General features: G+C 41.3%; 1 protein-coding gene across 1 annotated transcript in view; it reads left to right on the forward strand.

The window, feature by feature from the left end:
- Positions 1–18960, forward strand: part of LOC145444434 (uncharacterized) — a 34099-nt gene extending 15139 nt beyond the window's left edge. Inside the window, exons 5-8 of the mRNA XM_080322415.1 lie at positions 670–803; positions 16247–16433; positions 17547–17649; positions 18600–18960. Coding sequence (XP_080178541.1) covers positions 670–803; positions 16247–16433; positions 17547–17649; positions 18600–18678 — 503 coding nt within the window. The 3' untranslated portion in view covers positions 18679–18960. The remainder of the gene's footprint in view (positions 1–669; positions 804–16246; positions 16434–17546; positions 17650–18599) is intronic.
- The last annotated feature ends 4073 nt before the right edge of the window (positions 18961–23033 follow it).

Below are 23033 nucleotides of genomic sequence, written 5' to 3' on the forward strand. Positions count from 1 at the left end.
TTCTCCAGCTATTAACAACAGCTACCCAGCGCACCGAGGTTCAGGCTACTGTCAAAGCTAAGGAGTATTGAATGACTTACACGTGTTAATTGCTCTAAATATTCAAAGTACATCAAATATTTGCTCAAATGGAGTTGAAATCAGCCTATACGCCGTTGAGCGACTGTGAAGTTTCAATTTGGCGAGCTTTCTTGAATACTAAATATGTGTCATCTTCAACAATCGTCTCCTCAGAATGGTTGTGAAAAACATGTTCAGTCAGAATTCATACAGAATTTGTCAATTTCTCGACCCCCCTCCCCCACGTTCGAACCACTGGTTTAAAATGAAGCCAGATATATCTACACCGAACAATGCTACATCGGACGTTCTGCCAATGTGATGGTAAATTAAGAGACGGTATATTTTATCGTTTCAGCATCCTTCATTCTGTTGAGCAGGCCTATATAAGATTTCGTCGTGTGTATCGTGTATGAATACGTTGTATGTTATGAGCGGGTACATAAATAGAACCCCTGATCATACCGATGATTATCGATTCTCAAATGCTGCTCATAATTTGAAAGTCGTCACATGATTTTACCTTTATGTCATTGAAAGCTACTGTCGTATAATGGGAATCCGATTGATAAACTATCACGACTAACGGGATATCTTTATATTTTACAGCTGCTTTTCCGGAACAGTTTGCTTTCCAGTTTCAGCCCAGTCTATTGACTTATATGATGGGTCTACAATCTTATTCCACGTGGAGAGCACCACTCTACGGAGCTGTGACAATCTTTATTCCTTATACAGTCATGGTAATATGTCGCATAAACTCAAACAAAGTGGCGTAGACTAAATCAGAGTATTGAATTCCATTTGGTATTTCATTCAGGACTTTACACAGTTCCAACTGTAACTGCAACTCTGTAACTCATACCGATATTTTTTTGTTTTGTCTCTTCGCCGTCTAGTTTTCGTAAGCAATATCTTGTAAAAAAAACTGTCACAAAGGTTGGTGGATCATGAATCAAAATAAAGAATATTTAGGCTAAATATAAGTGGAAACGTCATGGATGCCAAATCAACACGCCCCTTCTACGATAACAGAAAAAAATGCGATCTCTCGGAAATTTGTTATCGCAACTCATCAAGAGGTGGTGGCAGTAGTCAGATTTTTTAATCGCGTCGATGTCACACTGCAAATTTCTACTCTATTACAAGTGTAGTACTAGAAGTGTTATCTATATTGATACTTTAAATATTGCTTTTCAGTTTGGGTATATGAACATGTATTGGTAGGGTGGCATTTAAAAGAAAGATCAATTTTAAAAAAGATGTTTAAAACAAGGCCCTTGTTAAAAACATGTTTTATTGTTGTTTTTTGTTTTGTTTCTGTTCAAGCCATGACGTCACGAAGATTTAATTACGATATCATAGTGGATAGACATTGACAATTGAAAATATAGGGCAAACTTAGCTCTTTCCTCGAAATGTCTGTACTATTGCTATTTTGAGGGTTCCAACTATCCCAAATCGATATACTTTGGCTATAGAGGATGCTATTTCTCCTTATAGGCTCATACAACATCTTTTTTAAAAAGAATTTGCACAGTTGCGGGATAATTATACAACTTAAAAAACAAATTAAAAAAAGAACTTTGTTTAAAACAGTGGCTCTCAACCTTTTTCACCCAGCGGACCGGTAAAATTTAAAAAAATGTCTGGCGGACCGGTAAAGTTCCAAAATTGAAATGAAGCCAAAATGTGGAGTATGCAACCGTTTTTTGCAATTATATGGTGCTAGAGAGTGACATTTTATGGTAGTGAGTCTGCTGAGTCGAGGTAGAATTGCATGCCTTGTCCAGATAAACGTGATATCGCCGAGAGTCGTTTACAGTCTTTCGCGCCGAAGGCCGTGTGTTTAACCGACCACGCCAACTCTAATAATATTCTTCCTTTTGACAAAATCGAGAGAAGAAGCGTTTCGTAGTCGAATCAAGCACATTGTCGTGCTACCTTGCTCATTGCCCACTACCACCAGATTCAGGCTACTCTGACAGCTACAAATACAATGCGTATCGCAAGAAAACACCTTGCAGCACCTATACCAGTCATGCGCAAATCCGGACCGAAAAAGCACTTCGTCAGCCCACCCCCAAAAACGTTGGTCTTGGGGCCCCACACGGCGATAATCAAAACTTCCGGGGGCTTCGCCCTAAGACCCTACAGTTGGGTGGATAGGTTGTTACCTGTACTAGTGAGCACATTCATTCTACTCAGTGTAAGCAGAGAGTTTCTGTAGCTTCATCGCGCCAATAGCGAAAAGTTTTGATCATTCATGATCTAATCGATTTTCTCGAAGCCGAAATTTTGGCACACCTTTCGGCAGGGTTGTAACCAAGTCACAAGGCTTCGAGTCACAAGTTAATCTCACTTTTATAGTTTTGACTCGAGTCAAATCTATAGTCATTTTCAATTCACCACCTAGTCAAATCCGATTACAAGTCAGCGAGCAGAGGGTCAAGTCTGAGTCATGGTATCGAGTCCGAGTCCAAGTCATTTTGCTGACTGTTCTGTTTCCAGTTAAAGTCTTGTTAAACCCACTTTTTAGAACTCTGTTTGATGATATCTAATGGCTCGCAATAATAATATCCTGATTTTTCTCACTTTCAGAAGTTTTTGGTCGCATTTTGAAGTACGAGTATAGACGAGATCACAATATTGCGGTTGCTTTATTATTGTTCCAAGTTACAATGAAATGTCGGTCCGGGCCGTCTGGGTCTCCAGTTATATGACTTGGTTCGAATCATGCGCATTGACTCGAGTTCAAGTCGAGTCAATACATAAATTGACTCGAGTCGTTTCCGTATTTTGAGAAAATAACTCGAATCTAGTCGAGTCATCCGAATATCACGACTCGAGTCGAGTCATGACTCGAGTCATTACAACCCAGCCTTTCGGAGTCCCATGTTAGCGTAAATTCATAATGTGTTGGCACGTCGTGGCGCGATAATGGCTGACGCCGAAATGCCTATTTCTATAAATCATGTGTAGCCGTTCTGTCGTAGTCTTCGCTATCTAACTGAATGCGGCTAAGTTACTTCAGGTTCGACTGGACCCAGAGACACATTGCAGATTCGACGGATATATTACAACGAAGACAGGCACAATAAACACATCAATACTTCCAATCCAATCCAATCCAAGACTTAACACAGTAACAACTCCACACAAAGATACTCCAAGACCAACTCCATATCCAACTCAACTACATACCAAAGACTAACTCCAATCACTTCCTCTTTTCCCAATCCCGCATGCTACCTTACGCATGACTGGTCTTGCAACCAGATAGTCCGGAGTCATTATGGCCCCGGAACCGAGCGGTTACACATCCCCGTTCCCAAGTTGAGTGATCTAGTAGCAAAGATCACTCACAAGCGACAAGGAGGAGCACAAATAAAAAAAAACAAGTAAAAAAAATGCAGAGTATAAAAAATGGCAACAATATGTACAAAGAATAAACAGAATCAGGCAAGGCTTGTCACAACGTTCTACAACCACAATAATACAATACATTCGTGAGATCCACCAAGAACACAAAGGCCACCATAATATCTCCAAAAGTTCACTCAACTGTCAACAATACATAACAACAGACACAATCCAGCAACAATGTAAAAGCAACCATTTGCCACAACATAACACCATGTGCTAAAACCAAGCCAATTACAGAAACAAAACACGAGGTATCAATACCCGGCCATAAACAATAGCAGGGTCAGTTCACTATCAAATCAAGCCACAGTTCTAATATGTGAACATCAGGGGCGTAGTCCAAATCCAGTGTCGAATCCCAATGACCCACAATCTCATTCAAATATCTCTTGAAGTAATAGCTTTACGGTGCGACGGCTCCTTTATATTCACAGTGATACACTCAATGGCCAGCTTACAGATCACCAACGGCTTTAAAGTTCCAAGTATATCAGATACGTTTACTTCTCTACCAACCAAGCCCTTGTTTCCAATTGACGAAGCCACTGCAGCACTTTCACCTCCACAATCCTCAGCCAAATGTTCCTCCATCAAACCTTTTTTCTTCACCTTGACAATCATCATCATCATCATTTGTCTCGTCACACGACTTCAATGGTACCATGACTACCATCCCTAATCCAATATCTTCTACAGGAGCAGTAACAGTCTCTTCAGACACTGAATCCATTTTACTCTCATATTCAAGCGGTTTGTCATCAACGATTACATGCTGTTTCTCAAATTCCACCCCACGTTCACAACAGCAACAGATTTTCCAGCAGACGAGCATACCGACCCATGTACCAAGTCACCACGTGCCACATTATCCATTTTCCCAACAGCACGAGTATCCAATAACTTCACAATTCGTCGTGCTTCCTTCCCAAGCATTCCTTTTGCCAACTTGTTAAAAAACCGTGCAAGTGCAACTTCTTCTTTCCTCTTCAATAACTGTCTTTCTTCAAGTCCACCGCATCCGTCTCTTACTGCAAGCGGCATCACTATACCGGATCCAGCATCAGGGTGCGTGCTCGCCATTTGTAGCCGTTCTGTCGTAGTCTTCGCTATCTAACTGAATGCGGCTAAGTTACTTCAGGTTCGACTGGACCCAGAGACACATTGCAGATTCGACGGATATATTACAACGAAGGCAGGGACAATAAACACATCAATACTGCCAATCCAATCCAATCCAAGACTTAACACAGTAACAACTCCACACAAAGATACTCCAAGACCAACTCCATATCCAACCCAACTACATACCAAAGACTAACTCCAATCACTTCCTCTTTTCCCAATCCCGCATGCTACCTTACGCATGACTGGTCTTGCAACCAGATAGTCCGGAGTCATTATGGCCCCGGAACCGAGTGGTTACACATGCGTATTCCTCGGAGAAGGGAACCTAATATGCAAAACATTCAGTGACACTAAATCACACAAAGAGCGAAAAGAAATTGAAAAATGTTGAAAAAGTTTTTTTTTTAAATACGCTATGATTTATGTTCACTTGCAAAATACCTTTGGGACCTTTTCAAGCTCGGCCCCTCTCCAATTGGGCAGTTTGGAGTGCCCAAGTTACGGCCCTACACAAAATGAATGAATTGAAAACGAATGATCGCGCAAACTGCACTGTTTAGCGACGAGCTCGTATCTGTTCAGTACTTATCGCCTTCAACATTGAAATAAAGGTCTAAAATTGTAATATACCTGGCGGACCGGCAGGAATGTCGTCGCGGACCGGCACCGGTCCGCGGACCGGAGGTTGAGAACCACTGGTTTAAAACACTGTTTGCAACACTGTTTAAAACATGGTTTGAACAATGTGTTCCAAAACACCGTTTGTTTTAAATACAACCCTACGTGCTATTAATAATTTTCTGAGCTACAACTGAAGCGAGGAACAAGTTAACCTCGTGACACTGAATTGGTCATTCGCTGCTCATTATTTTGTAGCGTCCCTGATACGGCATGAAAACCTAACAGGGACTTCGTCGTGTTCGTGGGCTCGGGACCTCGCCTTTCCGTGATCGCACGCACCGGTAACACAAATGCACATTGCTTAACACGCATATATTCATACAACGACATAACACCGCAAAACATACACTGGCATAATACTCAACCAACTACGTTACACACATAATCACTGCACAAGCCCAGTAGCCTTATCAACCCTAGACACTTCCTACTGTACTACCCCACTTGAGCTACTACTTCAACTTCAAACCCAACATACTCGCTAACAACCAGCACCTCCAGCCACACTCCCAGCCAGACCAAGCACTCTCCCACTTCTCCCAGACTACCACGTGCAACCTACATACCGAACATTCTAGAAAAACAGCTCAATGACAACACAATGTAATTACCAGGGCGTTACATTACCCTCCCCTTTCTTGATTAGATTTTCTGAAAAGAATAATCTTAATCACCTAATCAACATATATCAATCATCGCAACTGCATAAAATATCACATTGAAGCCAATAAACGACCCGCGATTCCGTGAGTACATTTCTCCGACTGTTCCCCCACATCACAACATGCCGCACCAGTTCACGGCAGCCTCGGCCGTCGGTCCCCATTCCACAGCTGTTCGCACCAAAGCCGCTCTCAACGAGATGCACCTTCACTGTCACCAATGACCTTTCCCGGAAGGCGACACCCGATTCCATGCCGCAGCAGACACCGACACACTAGCCAATGCTGTCTTCATTCCGAGACCCACACTGACATTTCCCGGTCCCGGCAATCTCTGCGCAGCAACACAGCGCTTTTCCAGCTCCACAGCTGTGACCCGACGAGTCACTGCATTCGACACACACGCCAATAATTACTTCGTTTCCATGCTCGGCCGACGGTCGGCCGAAAGGCCATGACGCATGCGTTGTACATGTCGGCCGTGTTTCCATGAGCAGACGTAACCCAACCGTGACTTGGCCGAACTAGGTGGGCGAAGCGATCGCGATGACGTTTTTGGCTTACTTACTCAGTAACAATTTCATAATAATCAGAAGATTGCGATAAATGACTCGGTAGGAATGAGCCGAAAAGACTTGTAGCGGTCATTCAATCAAATAACACGCTTTGACCTTGAACACGAAATGCATCCAACATCTAAAATGGTCACGATGAACCAATTGCTTAAAACTAACAGAAGATAAAATAAGATGGATAAAAGATGAAAATTGGTGGCATATCTTAGTATGTGGGGGATATAGATATGGGATATCGTGGTCCAATAATTTCGAGCACAGAATAGTAACTTCTCCAGTAGTCTACCGGTACTACCGTTTCGTCGTCATGATTCAGACATGAACGTCCAGTGTCCTGTCGATGATTTGCTTACTAGGGGAATGTGAATAAGTTCACCTAGTTTGTGGTCAAGCGGTATAGTTTGTATTATATCCATGCACCATAGAACGCAAACCTTCGAATTGTGGCAGCAGCGTATGTGATCAGATCGCGAAGATTTCGGTAGCCTACGGGTAATTCGTAGCAGTACCGGTACTACTAAATTCCGTTGCGATCATAATTCTTGGTTTCTCAAGGCGTCCAAGATCCGTCCGGAGTGCAGCCATGGTTAATTTGATACGAAAAGTGTATTGTAAGTAGCGAATACCAATTAGCTAATCGAAGACACAGCGCAAGCATGGCCGAAGGGCTAAGCCGAAGGATTTACTAGATGGCCGACGAGTCGGCCGGCGTGGGTGTGCATCACAGTAAATGCGCAACAAAATTCTCTCGTTCGTCGGCCGAGTCTCTCGAAAATGGGCCCATCGGCCGAGCATGGAAACGAAGTAAATGTGAGTGACACTGACAACCGCCACGTTGTCTTCCAGCCAAGACCAGCATACTCAGGCTCCATCAATCAGTGTTTACTGTTCATAACACAGCCTTCCGCAGGCTCCGACAATCAATGTCCTGTTCATAAACACAGCCTTCCGCAGGCTCCGGCAATCAATGTCCCGTTCATAAACACAGCCTTCCGTAGGCTCCGACAATCAATGTCCCGTTCATAAACACAGCCTTCCGCAGGCTCCGACAATCAATGTCCCGTTCATAAACACAGCCTTCCGCAGGCTCCCAGACAGCACGTTATCATCAGTCTCTTGTCGTAATTCCCATGCATTCGCAGCAAATCTTCCGATTATCACCATGTACCGGTACGGCAACCACGAAAATGAACGAGGTCCTGGCGTGCTCGCCAATTGTAGCGTCCCTGATACGGCATGCAAAACCTAACAGCAGGCCGTGTTATTTTTGGCATTTCAGGAGCCAGATGCCAAAACTGCCAAAAATAAAAATTTGGAAATGCCAAAAATAAGCAATTTTTGGCATATGCAAAATTAACACGGCCTGCCAAACAGTGTACTTCGTTCATGGTGTTGTGCTAACAGGACCGCGTTGCAAGCGAGAAGAGCGTATGTGAAAGGCAGGTTTCTTAATCTCGGTCTAGCCCACCCATTAGGGGTGAAAGCATGGTGTGCTAAATGGTGTGGGCACAGCGAGATTGAACGGCTGACTGCATTAGGTTTACGTCATACTTTCCATTTGTCCAAAGGCAATTTTACGACCATTTTTGACCGGCTTGACGAGCGCTAAATTTGATAAAACGGGTATCAATGAGAGGCTGCCGCAATACTGATTAATAAAATATGAACTATATTCTGCTCATGGAACTGGAACCCCAAAATCAACCACGATTTTTGCATTGTGATCGAGTTGAACATTGTGACGCAACAAACTGTCTGGCTATTTCTGAGCTGCATAGTCTCGTTTTTCCAGACAGTCTTGTTGCGTCAACGTTCTTAAACAAACTAATCCTCCCAGGACTCTTCCATGCGAGTAGGTAATATTAAAGCCACCTGAAGTGACAAAAGTCCTCCGAAAATATATCGGTAGACTGAAGGAGAAATGATAGTCGGGCTACTAAATAGAATGTGTTGAGAGACATCACAGGAAACTCCTGGAAAAGGATCGGGAAGAAAATTCTTCACGCGATGAGATCGATGGCACTGGCGAAGTGATCGCTTTTCATGATGCATGGATGCCGGTTCGGCCCTACAAAGATTTTGAAGCTCTGAAAACTTTTTGTGGGTGACTGGCAACATTCTTTTCCTCAACGGCTACTGTTGAAGCCGATATTTCCCAGATTCGCTGGGCGAGAAATGAATTTAGGAGAAACTTAGCTGACCTGAGTTTGGAAGCACTGTTACAGTGCAAATGATTTCAGTCTATTCAACAGCTGTAACAATCAGCTGTTGAGCGTGTTTGTTAGGCTTTTCTTTCTTTTTTTTGCTTATAGGCACCGATTCCGATGGATACTGCACATTCTGTGGTTTCGTTTGATATTATCAACCTACAATTAAATAGTATATTCATATTGAAATGAACCCGAATATTTTCGGCTGACACTCGTCAGGGGTAATCGTCAGCAACTAGTAGAGAATTGGAAAGAACATTGTATATCAACAATCGTATCACAAAATATGACGTCACCAGCATGAAATTTCGAATGAGAGAGCGTTCAATGTACTATTTTTAGGTGATACACGAACTCCTTTTGTTGACAGAGTTTTGGTTGGTGTATTTTGATAAAAGTTGATTCCAAGGCACACAAATGGAATTGTGAACGGCCTCGACCTACGATTCGAAATCGGTCGTCTCGATCCACTTAAGATTGATGCTGATCGATCAAAGGCAATTAATTCTGCCATCGGCAAACATCTGTTGGATAATCCGATTTGTGCGAATAATTATCGAGACGACCGATTTCGAATCGTAGGTCGAGGCCGTTCACAATTCCATTTGTGTGCCTTGGAATCAACTTTTATCAAAATACACCAACCAAAACTCTGTCAACAAAAGGAGTTCGTGTATCACCTAAAAATAGTACATTGAACGCTCTCTCATTCGAAATTTCATGCTGGTGACGTCATATTTTGTGATACGATTGTTGATATACAATGTTCTTTCCAATTCTCTACTAGTTGCTGACGATTACCCCTGACGAGTGTCAGCCGAAAATATTCGGGTTCATTTCAATATGAATATACTATTTAATTGTATATTGAAGTTCTGTACCTCCAAGAAGCTCTTGAAATATTATCAACCTATGAAATCGTTAGGTTTTTTCTTCTTCTTATTGTTTGTTGGCACTCATTATACGTGGATGCTGCACATTTTGTGGTGTCTTTTGACAAACTAGCCCAAATAAAGCGTTTTTGTGAGTAATTCGAGGCTGAAACTATCTATTTAGAGGACGATGCCAAAACTGCCAAAAATAAAAATCGAAAAATGCCAAAAATGAGTTATTTTTGGCAGTTTTGGCAAATGCCAAAAATAACACGGCCTGCCTAACAGGGACTTCGTGGTGTTCGTGGGCTCGGGACCTCGCCTTTCCGTGATCGCACGCACCGGCAAAACCAATGCACATTGCTTAACACGCATATAATCATACAACGACATAACACCGCAAAACATACAGTGGCATAATACTCAACCAACTACGTTACACACAGAATCACTGCACAAGCCCCAGTAGCCTTGTCAACCCTAGACACTTCCTACTGTACTACCCCACTTGAGCTACTACTTCAACTTCAAACCCAACATACTCGCTAACAACCAGCACCTCCAGCCACACTCCCAGCCAGACCAAGCACTCTCCCACTTCTCCCAGACTACCACGTGCAACCTACATACCGAACATTCTAGAAAAACAGCTCAATCACGAAACGACTTGTTGTCCGAAACCAGTGCTTTTCAACCTGTGTGACGGTTCGCACTTGAGCGAATGAAACAAATTGGAGTGTGAATTACGAAGATGGGGCTAATGGTGCGAATGAAAATCCCGGATGAATGCGAATGACGAAGGTGGTGCGAATGGTGCGAATGAAAATTCAGGATGTGTGCGAATGAAAATCGTGAATAATAATTGTTAATTTTTCTGACCTGGAATAATTCAAACAAACCTGATAGGAAATTCACGGGCAGTGCAATTGTGCTGTTGCGACGTGATTGTAAAAACTTGTTGAACTTACGACGCACGACTAATCGTAGTTCTCACAAGCCGTAGTGTATTCATACTTTTGCGCTATAATTATTACGTAACCAAAAGCCTGGTTTAGAAGCTTGTGTAGTGGCATACATACAGTATACCAGCCCGTCCGAGCCTGCGGCAGGCTGAAAAAATGACGTCAAATTGACTTTCTGCTTTCTTTGGCTAAACAATCATGATACTTTCGTAATAACTATTTGATTAGTGCGACGCACGAGGATGGTAGGAAATGCCATAATTACGAACTCCCATTTGCAAGATACTGTAACGCGAATTTTTACCCTTCAAGGGTTAATAATAGGGATGGTGTGAACGTGAGGTTCACGTTCGCGTTTTGTGTGTGAACCTCGGAAATTTAGAGGTTCGTGTTCACAACAGAACCTTGGTAGGTTCTGCACTGTGAACCTTCTGGTAAATTGTAATTTTCAATTCAATGTAATTTTTCAATCCATTATAAGATCTTTGGCTCAAATTTATTGCATTTCAACTGCGGGCCAATCCATGCATGGTGCTGGCAGCATAAAAAATCAACGCTTAACGAGCATGCACCTTGACAACCTTAAAAGTTTTAGTCGCTTTGTTGCAAAAATGTTCTCGGAATAACCAGCTTTCCGTTTGTGAATATTTAGTGACTATCTGCTGTGAGCGTGACCCGCAATCACACAACATCACGAGCGATATACGTAGTCAGCGAATGATGCTTATTCATTCAACCAATCAATGACATTGATATCGTCTTCTGATGTAAAAAATCGAACGGGCGTACGGGATCAATCTTGACTTCATATCTTTACTATATCATTAAAACCAAATCCGTGCAATTAAGGTGCTTGCTACTGCTGCATAACTAGTTGTTGTTTGTGGTATCCGTAGCGAGTATTGAAACCCGTTGTACACTCTGCTCAATATCAATGTTGCAATACTCAGACTCCGAACGCATTGTCCGGTCTGGCTAAGACCGTTAAGGCGTAAGCTTATATTCCTTGGTAAGTCCTCGTCGAAATTGTTGGCAAAGCGACGGAATGTACTGATTTTACGCAATTATTATATCCTTTCATTACCGCTGTTGATACATTAAGCGACGTTTAAAACGCGGATATGTAATTCAGCATTGTGGCATTATGTGGACCGAGTCTTCGCTAGGTATCGTGTACATTATTATAGGCTATCACTTCATTGGAAGATAGGGTTGGAATTAGAAATATGACGTCACGAGGTTCACGTTCGTGTTCACACAAAACCTTTCAAAAAGGTGCGCGTTCACACGAACCTGAACCTTTCAGAGGTTCACACCATCCCTGTAAGGACCGCAAATGGTATAATTATGGGTCGACACGGTGCCAGAGCTATCTCTTAATATGTATGCAATATTTGTTGAATTTATTGCAAAAAATCCTGCGATCATTTTTACAAATCTAAGATCACGGTGTTGGGTACTGTAGCAAACAAGCGAGACACTCAGAAAATATGGTTTCATCATGAGAATTCATGATAAGATTTGTTCGACTGTTTTTTTTTCTTGTGGAAAACATGGTCAAAGACCGTTTGGATGAACTAGTGTAGAGACTGAAGATGTGCAACGAGCTAGTTCAGGTCTACGAGACTCATTCATTCCGAGGCCAACCCCTTCTGCGTCGGGTCACATCAAAACTGTTATATTCTTGATCTTGCTTGAACCATAACTCATACGACTAGGTTGAAGAATAACTTTATTACAGGCGACACGATTCAGAGTGAATTTACACGAAAGACCAGTTAGACAACAGAACACAGGGTATAAATACGAAGCGCGACACAGGAAATATTGATTGGCGGTAATTACTGATCTTAGACAAATAAGAGACAAACGATACCAAGGTAAAATGCACGAACATAACAAAGACGTAAAGTTTTGGCCAACAAACCGCTGCGGTTATAAAGGCGTTTATAAATGAGGTGCCAAAACATAACCGTCGAGAAAACCTTGGGTAAAAATATGGCCGATGCTGGATGGCCAAACCATTCGATATGGATATGCATGGCGGCACGGAATAGTCCCGTTCTTGCAATCTCAGTAGACAGTAGTACAATTGCGACACGCAGAGGAATTCAATTAACCCTAATTTGAAATCGCGTGCGTCAGACATATTCTGCAGAGCTATGTTAGAATGAATTGTGGTTCGGGCGTTCTGTGTGTCATACATGTTCGTAAAATCGTAGCCTACTACTGTTATATTGAAACTGAATTCCTTTTCAGCTTCCTTTCGCGAGATGCCACGAAAACTCAGAGTTTAGTGGTAGTCTAGAAAGCTACTTTATCGTCATTAAACTGTTATGGATTCTCAAGTTAGAGTGAGCACACAGTATCGTGATTTCATTTGCTTTTCACACATACTCGCGAGACAGGAAATCGGAAATCGAAAAAATAAGTTGGAGCAACGTATCATAAGGTAGCGAGCTCTGATGTGTCTACTTTCCCTGATCGTTTGGACCTTATTTTCCAAGACATAAGGCAAAAGCCCAAGACAAACAAGTGGGTTATTCACCATTTCGACATACTGGACCAGTGGTCCTAAACCGTTGTGTCTTCGCCCCCCCCCCCGAAGTTTTGGTTCAAATTTAGCTCAATTATAGTACAATCGCCATGTGTCTTGTACAAATGATAACTTTTGGCTATAGTGATAAACAGTAACATAATGACTTTTCTTGAAAGTAACATCATAGTAGATGTTTTGAAGAAATTTGGTTAACTTTCATTATTTCAAAGCGATTATGAAACTGACCAAAAGTTTCACATCAAGTTTAGCTCTTTTTTCGTGCGCATCCGTTTTCTGTCCTGTGCAAATAACAGATACTAATAAACAGCAACGAAGTGACCACTGAACATTAGGGTTGTTCAAAAACACTTATTTTTCCAAATCTCACTCGCTTGATGACTAAATCGTCAGGTTGTCTAAGAAAACGATGCACACTAAATTTGAGTCAATTCCAACCAGTAAAGGCCGTTCAATCTTGAATTGAAAATTTTAATTTAATATTATAAATTGAAAAAAATTTCAAATTTTTCCGTCAACACCATGAAATTGTTGAGCTGTCTTCAGAGACGATGCAAAACAAATTTGAGTCAATTCCGACTGGTGGAAGCGCAATTATTTGAGTTTTTTGTTGATAATCCCTCGATCAAGGATAATCCGAGAATTGAAAATTTCAATTCAAGATTGCACGGCCTTTATTGGAATTGAGTCAAATTTGGTGTGCATCGTTTTCCTAGACAACCTGACGATTTAGTCATCAAGCGAGTGAGATTTGTGAAGAAAAGTTTTTTGAACAACCCTACTGAATATTCTTGAAATTAACATCATAGCCTCTCATTTATCTATAAATTGGGAATACTTGTATTAATTCAAGGCGAATTCTGAAGCTAAATGTTTTGAAATACGTGGACGTGTCTTGACAATGCGCGCCTTCGATTAGTTATAAACGAGTGTTAAAAATCCGTTTCCATATAGAAAGGTGATGGCGATAATTACGCGTCACGCTTCCGACGACACATTTATGTATGATCGTAACAAAAATGGCACCTTTGTTGGCAAACTAATTTTTTTATTGAACATATAACGTCAACCGTGGTGATTTCTATCTAGCAGCTCATCTTGAAGTTATTATGGAAAAATGGTTATGTATATCACAGGAGAACGCTGATTTTTAGAAACATTTAGAAGTCACGGTGATTGACTAATCGAGCTTTTTATTTTTACACAATCCCCAACAAAACACCCCTATACAGCAAAATACTTGTATCATAAGGCTATTGGCAATTTACCAATCAAAATGAGTCTGCACAGTAGGATATTTCCTCTCAGACGGCCATTCGGTTTATGTGAGTTTCACAGGAAATGACCGTAGTAGTCGAGAAACACCATGAATACCCAAAAACAAACAAACAAACAGGTAATGAAGCGAAACTGCCTTGCGATTTTCCTAATTAAAAAAAATAAAAATGAGGCTATGAACTGTTTTGTAAATTTAATGGCTTCGCGGACCATCTGAAAATGCTTCGCGGAACATCGGTTGAGAACCATTGTCCTAGACCTTTGTGTCAGCTCTCAAAAACGATTTATTCCAGCAACCATCAATCACTCGTAAAAATACGTATTTTGGATAGGAGTGCAGAACAGATTTTAAGACCTGGCCATCCAAGCACTAGCAGACGTTCTTGTACAAAACGCAACAACTTGTTTGACCGATACCGGTTTCAGTGAATTAGTTGAAATCAAACCGAGCGAAAATAGTGGCCTTTTTAATGAGACATTCGATAGCTTTAGATTTAGATACATATTAGCCAATTTGTTGCACATCCGAACAAATAAATGTTGTATTTTCATCTTCTTTTTGTACAACAGTATTCGGTTAGTTTGTGTGAATTAAATTTATTTTACAAAAAAAGTGCGAATTAGGCTCAAAAAGGTTGAAAAGCACTGATCTAAACAATGCGAAAAGAATTAATTAGCAGAATTCGTATTGTGTCTAATAACCACCATAATGTACTTGGTGTGAATATAGTTCTTAGTTAATTTATGTGGCAATGATGGGTAAGCACTGCTTCAAATAATCTATCTGCTTGGAATCCGGCTGGGAATCTGATGTAGTTGTCTCCTTTGATGTTGGTATCTCACAAAATGTAACAAAAAGGAGGAGTTGATTTTGAGTTTATTGAAGTCGTCGTCGTCGTGGTAAGGTCGTCGTCGTGGGTAGGGTCAATCTCACCAATGACGGCCTACGGGTAATATAGCTATTTGTAAAGCATTCGGATTCTTGCCCAACCAAATTCCATTTGAATATATTTGACTACAAGAATTCCAAACGGATCCACTACAGAAATTATATACTGCGCCTTAAAATGGGCAGTTTATTTTCTGTTTCGCTGCCTTCGGCAGTTCAACTAGGTAGAACCAGTTTTGACCGCCTTCGGCGCGCAGTAACTTAGGTGGTACGCGAGCACTGCATAAAACATCAAAATGGTACGTGGGTGGAAAAAGAATGGGAACCACTGTAGCATAGTAGTCAAATCAAATAGCAACTTATATCTAACTTGTAACTTACATGGCGTAGTGCTCACCTTCGCCATCTCTTTTGTTCATTTAAATTAAGCGAACATAGTTTATGCGTATATAATTTCACAGATGTGGTAGATGGGGGTGTATTGAAACAAAGCAATTTGTTTCATCTCCTCAAGGCTTCGTATATTTGTTTGTTTTGGGGTATTCATGGTGTTTGTCGACTGCTATGATAACTTACACCAGGGCGATATTCTTCTTATTTTCTGTAACTGCTGACTTATAGCACGGCCCACCTCTAGGCTTTTGTAAGACAAGACTTCGTATTTGATTCTCTATTTGGACTGATAATATCAGACTCCAACACCTACCTATACAGATACTCATACTAAAGCATGTTATCAGCAGTTCGACGTTTCCGTGTTCAATTGCATAATATATTCATATTGAAATAAACCCGAATATAGTTTCGACTGACACTCGCCAGCGGAAAGCTAATTGCTGACAGGTATACCTATGACGAGTGTAAACCGCAAATATCCGGGTTTATTCCATTGTGAATGCATTCTTCATTTACAATAACATTTCTACCCTGATCTGTATCTTTGTTGCAGGTCTGCTTCTGCATAGCGACTGCTATTGATATCGCCCAAAAGATTAAACAAACAAAGAAAACGTTCGATAGCGACCATGAACAGGCTGATTTCACTCAACAAGGCCCAAGGAAAACTTACATTCGTCAAGAAATCCAAGTATTCTTAACGCTTGCAATGATGATAACAGTGTTCACGGTAACCTTATGTGAGTAAAACCTATTTAATTAGCCAGCAGCATGTGCAATGTCGTTAATGCTGGACTCAACACCTCATCATTGAGTAACGTCTAGCTTACACTTGATCAGATCTGTTGGTCTGCAAGAGTCCCCAATTGCATCCTGTAGACCAGTGACCTGGCCAACGCCGGCTATATCGCCCTCCAGTGGGCGATTTTGAGAAGCAGGAGGCGAAAATAACTTAGGGGACAATTGACGGGCGAAAACATACGAAAGGGGTGATAGGTGGCTAACATGTTTGGCCGTTCAATCAGATATAATTAATTACCAGGCCACCGGATACCGGCACAAAATACCCCTGAAACGGGTTCTTTTAGAACTGTCGAGAAAGTTGACTAAAATAAAGTCAACTCGCCACAAACTATCTTCAGATACTGGGATTATCAGGGATTGCCGCGACAAGTTGACCTTTATTGTTGCCAATTTACCAATGATCTGAGTCAGCTGTACAATTTTCCCGTCCATGTCCTCTTTCTAGGATCCAAAAGTATTGGGGCCGATACATATATAGTGAATCACATTAGACTCCTGAAAACGGTGGTCTTGGCCCCGACAGGGCGATCAATCCAATCTCTGGGAAACGTATCTTTCATATCCCTCTTATCCCGAAGTGTAATTTCGTCACTACCATTCATACATACGCTTCACAAACGATCCGAAATAACACTTTATCCCTATCGGCTTATTAACCGCAAACCATTGTCGACACCAATGGTTGCTGGTGTTCGAGTCTTGGCTCTGCCATGTTTCTATGTGTCGGAGGTTTATCTGGGCTCCTCATCGCCGATCCTGCTGCATATACAGCGCCTTGCAAAGCCCAGTGGAAGAGAGAGCCGAGCTCTGAAAAGATGCCAGCAGAAGACAAGAAAAAAGAACGCAAATGATATTCATGTTAACGCGCAATGTAATTTATTGCGAAGTAGCAATTCCAAATTACCCATTTTTGATACTGAATGATGCATTCAAGAAGCAACTTCTGAAACTTTTCCACTCCTACGTTTGTTCTCATCTTTGTATCAGAATTTGAATATGTTGTATGACTCATCTCAATTATAGCTACACACTGCTACATTATATTACAGTGCCATTTGTGATTGTAGTATCCTTACTCACCGCTGGCTACCTGAAATGCAACAACTTTGATGGATATTATGTCACTGCTTATTACGTTGGTATGCTGAACAAGTAAGTGGATTGAAATTTATATCATTATTCACAATAAGAATTTCCTAATTACTATTTCTCTTCCGCGATATTGAATTATGGATTCTGTTCACGTCATTGCCGAACATAATTTTCGAGATTTTAGTTTTCATATTTCATGCTCCGATTGTTTCCCTGACGATGGTGGACAAATAAGCACACATGATCCCGCTGGTCCCATTAATCTGTGTTCTGAGATAGCAGTAGTAGAAGTAGGCCTACTTCCGTTAATTTCTACATATGTAGCCTTAGGTTATTTCTTAACACGTGGACTTTAGGCCGTTGCAGCTAGGCAGTTGCAGCTGCATAATGGTCTATTTAGGAAACTTGAAATGAAATAGAGAGTGGCCTCGAGCATCTATAGACATTGGACAATCGATTTCGAGTATTGTATTTGGCATATTCATGGTTTGTAAGGTGCTGAACGATGACGGAATCGCAAGCCGGTATCTGATCACAGCCGCATATGTTATCTAGAGACAGTGATGACGAAGAAGAAGTGTTATCATCCTGCTATTTTCCCATTGACATAGATTATGTTGACAAATTGTTAGTTGCAAACGCTGAAAAGTGCGTCAGTCGTATGTCGATTGCACATCCCAGCGTTTTCCTCAAAATTGTCGAGTAGAATTGTGAGTGATTTGAAAACACATCCACTTGATTACTGCGACAGAAAGTGCCAGTGTTTCGTCACGGACCACCATGGCAAATAACTGACATTTTTGATCTAGTATATATATGCTGATGAGATATATGAATGCCTACTGTATAGCTAGAAAACGAATGAGTATACTGAGGACGACCGGCTGAGTAACTCATATATTTTGATTGGAAAACGTGAATGTGGGAATGCATTGGTAATAATGACACTGTCATTTGTACGCAGTGCGGGTATCTCAAATTATGTCTGAACCATTGTTTTTGAATTCCAGCTTGGCGAATGGGATCATTTACAATTTCAGAGATAAGAAATTTCGTAAAGCTGCAAGGAAACTTTTGTGTCGAAAATGACCAAGGTTTTCTAAGAGATGATATGTAACCAATATGATCTTGTGCTTCAAATTCAGTAATTGTATATTGTTGTAACATATACAATATATGTAGGCCTATCCAAGCAACATTCATTCGTAATTTAAAATTGCGTGCTAGCGAAGTCTAACTAAAGGACAGTGGACGGCGGGAAAGCACAACTACATAATTCAGTCGAGTCAATATTGCACAGTTCAGCATGGTTTAGTATATTTGCTATGTTCTATGATTTTGCAGAACATTAAACATGTACTGAACTTCCAATACGAATCCAATCTATCATCAGTAGCAGGACAACTATGAGAACAGGTGGGCTCTATACTTTATCACCCAGAGAGCAGGACGACGATGAGAATTGTACATTGGATCGCAGCGGGCCGTAACAGCACTTCATCAGCCCCTCCAAAAAAAAACGTTGGTCTTGGGCCCCCATATGATGATAAACCGAACTTCTCGGGTCTTTGCCCCCAACACCCCCCCTCAGGCGATACGTTGTTTAAAGGTACTCATCACTACATTGGGGGCCGTTTAGTGAGTAAGCGTTTGGCACCCAAATACGCGAAGCGCGAAAAAAAATCTATAATTAAAGATTGAATCGGTCGACATGATCGGGAATTTCATATATATTGCTATCACATTTTACCCTATCTCTGCTCACGTAATCATATTTACCGGCAGAGCTGAGTAAGGTGTGTTTGAAAAGGTAGGACCCCTCAATAATAATTGAACATCGTCGGGCGTATACCCGTTGGCAGGAACGAAACAGCACTTCGTCAGGTCCCCCAAAAGAACTTGGATCTTGGGCTCCCAATAGGGTGATAAACCGACCCCCCATCATGTTGTTTGCTTTTGCCACGGAATTAGTTGTCATTTTTAGTGAGCCAGCGTGAAGCGCGAAAATTTTCGATAATTCATGATAAAATCGGTCAATAAGATCGGGAGTTGCATATATATTGCTATCAATTTCTTGTCCTTTCTTCTCACGCAATCAGATTTACCGGTAGAGCTGAGTGAGGTGTCTTGGAAACTGCAGGGCCCGTAAATAATATTCATCATCTTCGGGCGGGCGGACCCGTTGAATTGACTCCGTAACATGATGTTATTTCGTGAACTCCTGTCTGCTATATCTAAAATTATAGAATCGCCCAAACGTAGGATACTGAACTAAGTGACGCACACGATATCAAATTGGTAATTCTTCACTGGCATATAATTTTCCATGCGGGATGGTATTTGTCTTGTAAGGTTCAGATTGCCAAGACAGGAACATTCGGCGCCAGTCATTTAGGCGCCTATGAACAATTAAACCTATATGCATTTTGTATATAGGCCTATAACGAAATTTTCGGTCAGCATACGGGCAGTCCTTCTCGGCCAAGGTTCTCTCGCCGCCGATCGTTCTGGCACACTTCTTGAAGTCGCATGTTACATGGCATAAAACTTTATATGTCTTGATGGGTCATTTCGCGGTAATGGCCAACGCCGATATGCCCATTGCTATAAATCTTTCGTATTTTTTCTTGGGGGAAGAGTACCCAAACATCAAGACATCTGGCAACTTGTAATGGCGCGTGACCCAAAAGAATTTGAGAAAGTTGCATAAATTTTCAAAAAAATACTCTATAATTTATGCTAATTCACAAAATACCTTTGGGCCACCTTCGAGCTTGCCCCCTCCCCCAAAGGTATGGACAGAGGTAATGATGGAATGATACGTCGAATATAGGGTGGTCTAGGGTGGCATTTGGTTAAATACCCTAGGGAGGCAGGACCAGCGTTTTGGAGGAGTCCTGACAAAGTACTGTTCTGGTCGTGTCTATAGCTAAGATGATTTCTTCGCCACTTCATTAGGTTACGAGATAGCGTGGTCCTCAGCTGCAACACCATGAAGTTGCGTTACCGAATTCATTGTTTCATGATATTTATGGTGTTTCGACTACATTGGTCATTTTACACCAAACCGATATTCTTTATTATGATTCCGTATTTACCGACTTGCAGCAAGGCCCACTTCCGAGCTTTTCAAGACACCGCTTACGCGTATCACGTGGAGAGGAGGAGCCTATAGATCAGTGGTCGGGAACCTATGGCTCGCGAGCCATATATGGCTCTTTTGGGTATAAGATATGGCTCTTTGCCAAATTATTTATTTTTGTACTGAATTGATCAATAATGCAGCGATTTGTTGGTAAATTTTCATCAAGACCAGGATAATTATTCTCGTGGCAGTATAAACGTGTCTGTGAGAAGTAAAGACAATACCGTCTTCAGGTTTAGAGGCTTGGACCAATCTTCCCTCTGAGCTGCGCACCTGCGCAAATGCGCAGTGCTGACACGGTCTCTGCGCATGGAAAATCTAAGTTGCGCACAAAAAATCCGAAGTGATGACCTTTTTTTAGTCGTTACGCACTGTTGTCCAAGAATCTGCGCAGTGAGTTGGCGAGCCTGCGCCGACTCGTCGAAAATTAGAGGGAACATTGGCTCGGACTCCCTCTCTTCAAAATCATCAAATTTAAGTGACTGTCACGCCGGCGGCTAATATGATTCGCGAATTCTATGCACAGGTCTCGAAATCTTGAATTGTGCGATACGTTTATAAATCAAAGAGCATAGAGATATGGCGACGCCCGTTTAAAAACGCAGTTTTCAAATACACATTGTCTTCCTGATCTCCGGCGCGAAATGAACTGTTGAGGATGTAACATTCACAATTACAAACTCGAATTACAAACAACGCCATAGCTATCCACGTTCTTGATTGGTAATTATATGCGTGTAGCGCAGCGTTATAGTTACCGCCGAATACTTTGAGAATTGAGAAGTCGATAAGTATTTAGGTTTTCTGAATCAGTGTGACAGTCACATTCGATTAATATCAGTTAAAATTAAATTCTAAGCAACTTACGACGACTCGCGTTATCAATGGTGAGGCTTGGCCCATCTGTGCCTTACCTCTCGTTACGAACTTTATTTTCGAGTAATAAATACCCGTTTACAGAGAAAATATGGCGCGCACGAGGAATCCCATGTAGTGAGTTCGTATTAGTGCTACCATGACGTCACGGATTTTCAATTGTGACGTAACAGTTTATTGGCATATATGGCTCTTTGAGAGTTGAGAAGGAAAAAATAGGGCCAATATGGCTCTTCAAACAAAAAAGGTTCCCGACCACTGCTATAGATAGACCTCCAACACTTTGGTAGTAATTCTGGAGTTGGCCTTGCTCGAAACAGGGCCTGCAACCAATTGGTGTTGCAGCCGTGGAATGTAGGCCTACCAATACGCGATCTCACCACTACCGAAGACGACTCCAGAATTCATACTTATAGCTAATCCACGCCATGTTATGCGGGTAAGGGGTGTCTCACGACATGCTAGAACGAAAATGAATGTGATGGTAGCATATGCTGCCTTCCCTGGCTATCGATGAAAATGGTTCCCCAAGTAGACTGCAGGAAATTTTCAAATAATTTCACGTTCAAGTAATCTTTTCAAGAAAAATAATTACAAAATTGTGCCACGTCTAATAAGTTCAATATTGGTTGAGAAAGAAGCCTCACTGTCTCAGCGTTAAGGCTGAACATAAAAGACAAGAAAATGGAAAACAAATATATTAGGCTAGTGGTTTTTACCCTTATTTCTTCCAGCGACCTTTTCAAAAATGCCCCAGGACTGGCACCATTTCTATCTTTTAATGACCGTTGTGACTGTTGTAAAAACAGTGGGTCAGAGGTTGAAGTCTGATCGGTCTTTTCGGACTAGGACTTCACCATTAGAAATATTTCGCGAGGACCACTTGAGTAATTACCGATATAATATTTTATGTGCTGTCTGCAATCAATCCCTAATTTTAAAAAATGATTGAAGACGGCCGGCTTTAAAATCTCGTTAGTTTTTTGATGCATTTGCGTTCTCATTAAATCAATGTCTGATTTGTTTTAATCCATATCTATACATCATCACCATGTCCTCATGGTTACTAATCAATTGAATGTTTCCGTCTTGGCTTATAGTTCCGATTATAAGGCGGCCCACGAATGGTTTCGGATGTTAAATGCGGCCCACAAGCTAAAAAGTTTGCCCCCTGATTTAACATGGCCGTAAGCTGTTAAAGGAGAATTTGTGATTTAAAAGTACGAGCGTAAAAAAGTTGGCGTAATTCAATTTGTATGAGTTATTATAAACCATTGCGTCGCCAACAACGTCGCTTTATTATTTCGCGCCCATCGCGACGAAAAATTTAGTGTTTTGACAGATGTTATCAAGTGTTAAATTTCAATGAGAATTCAGTGATACTTGGAACTATTATTCTACTATATAATCAGATGACCCTACT

Source organism: Botryllus schlosseri, chromosome 8 (genome assembly GCF_051294905.1).
Source record: "Botryllus schlosseri isolate E-star chromosome 8, Bs_hap1, whole genome shotgun sequence".
Classification (NCBI taxonomy): Eukaryota; Metazoa; Chordata; class Ascidiacea; order Stolidobranchia; family Styelidae; genus Botryllus; species Botryllus schlosseri.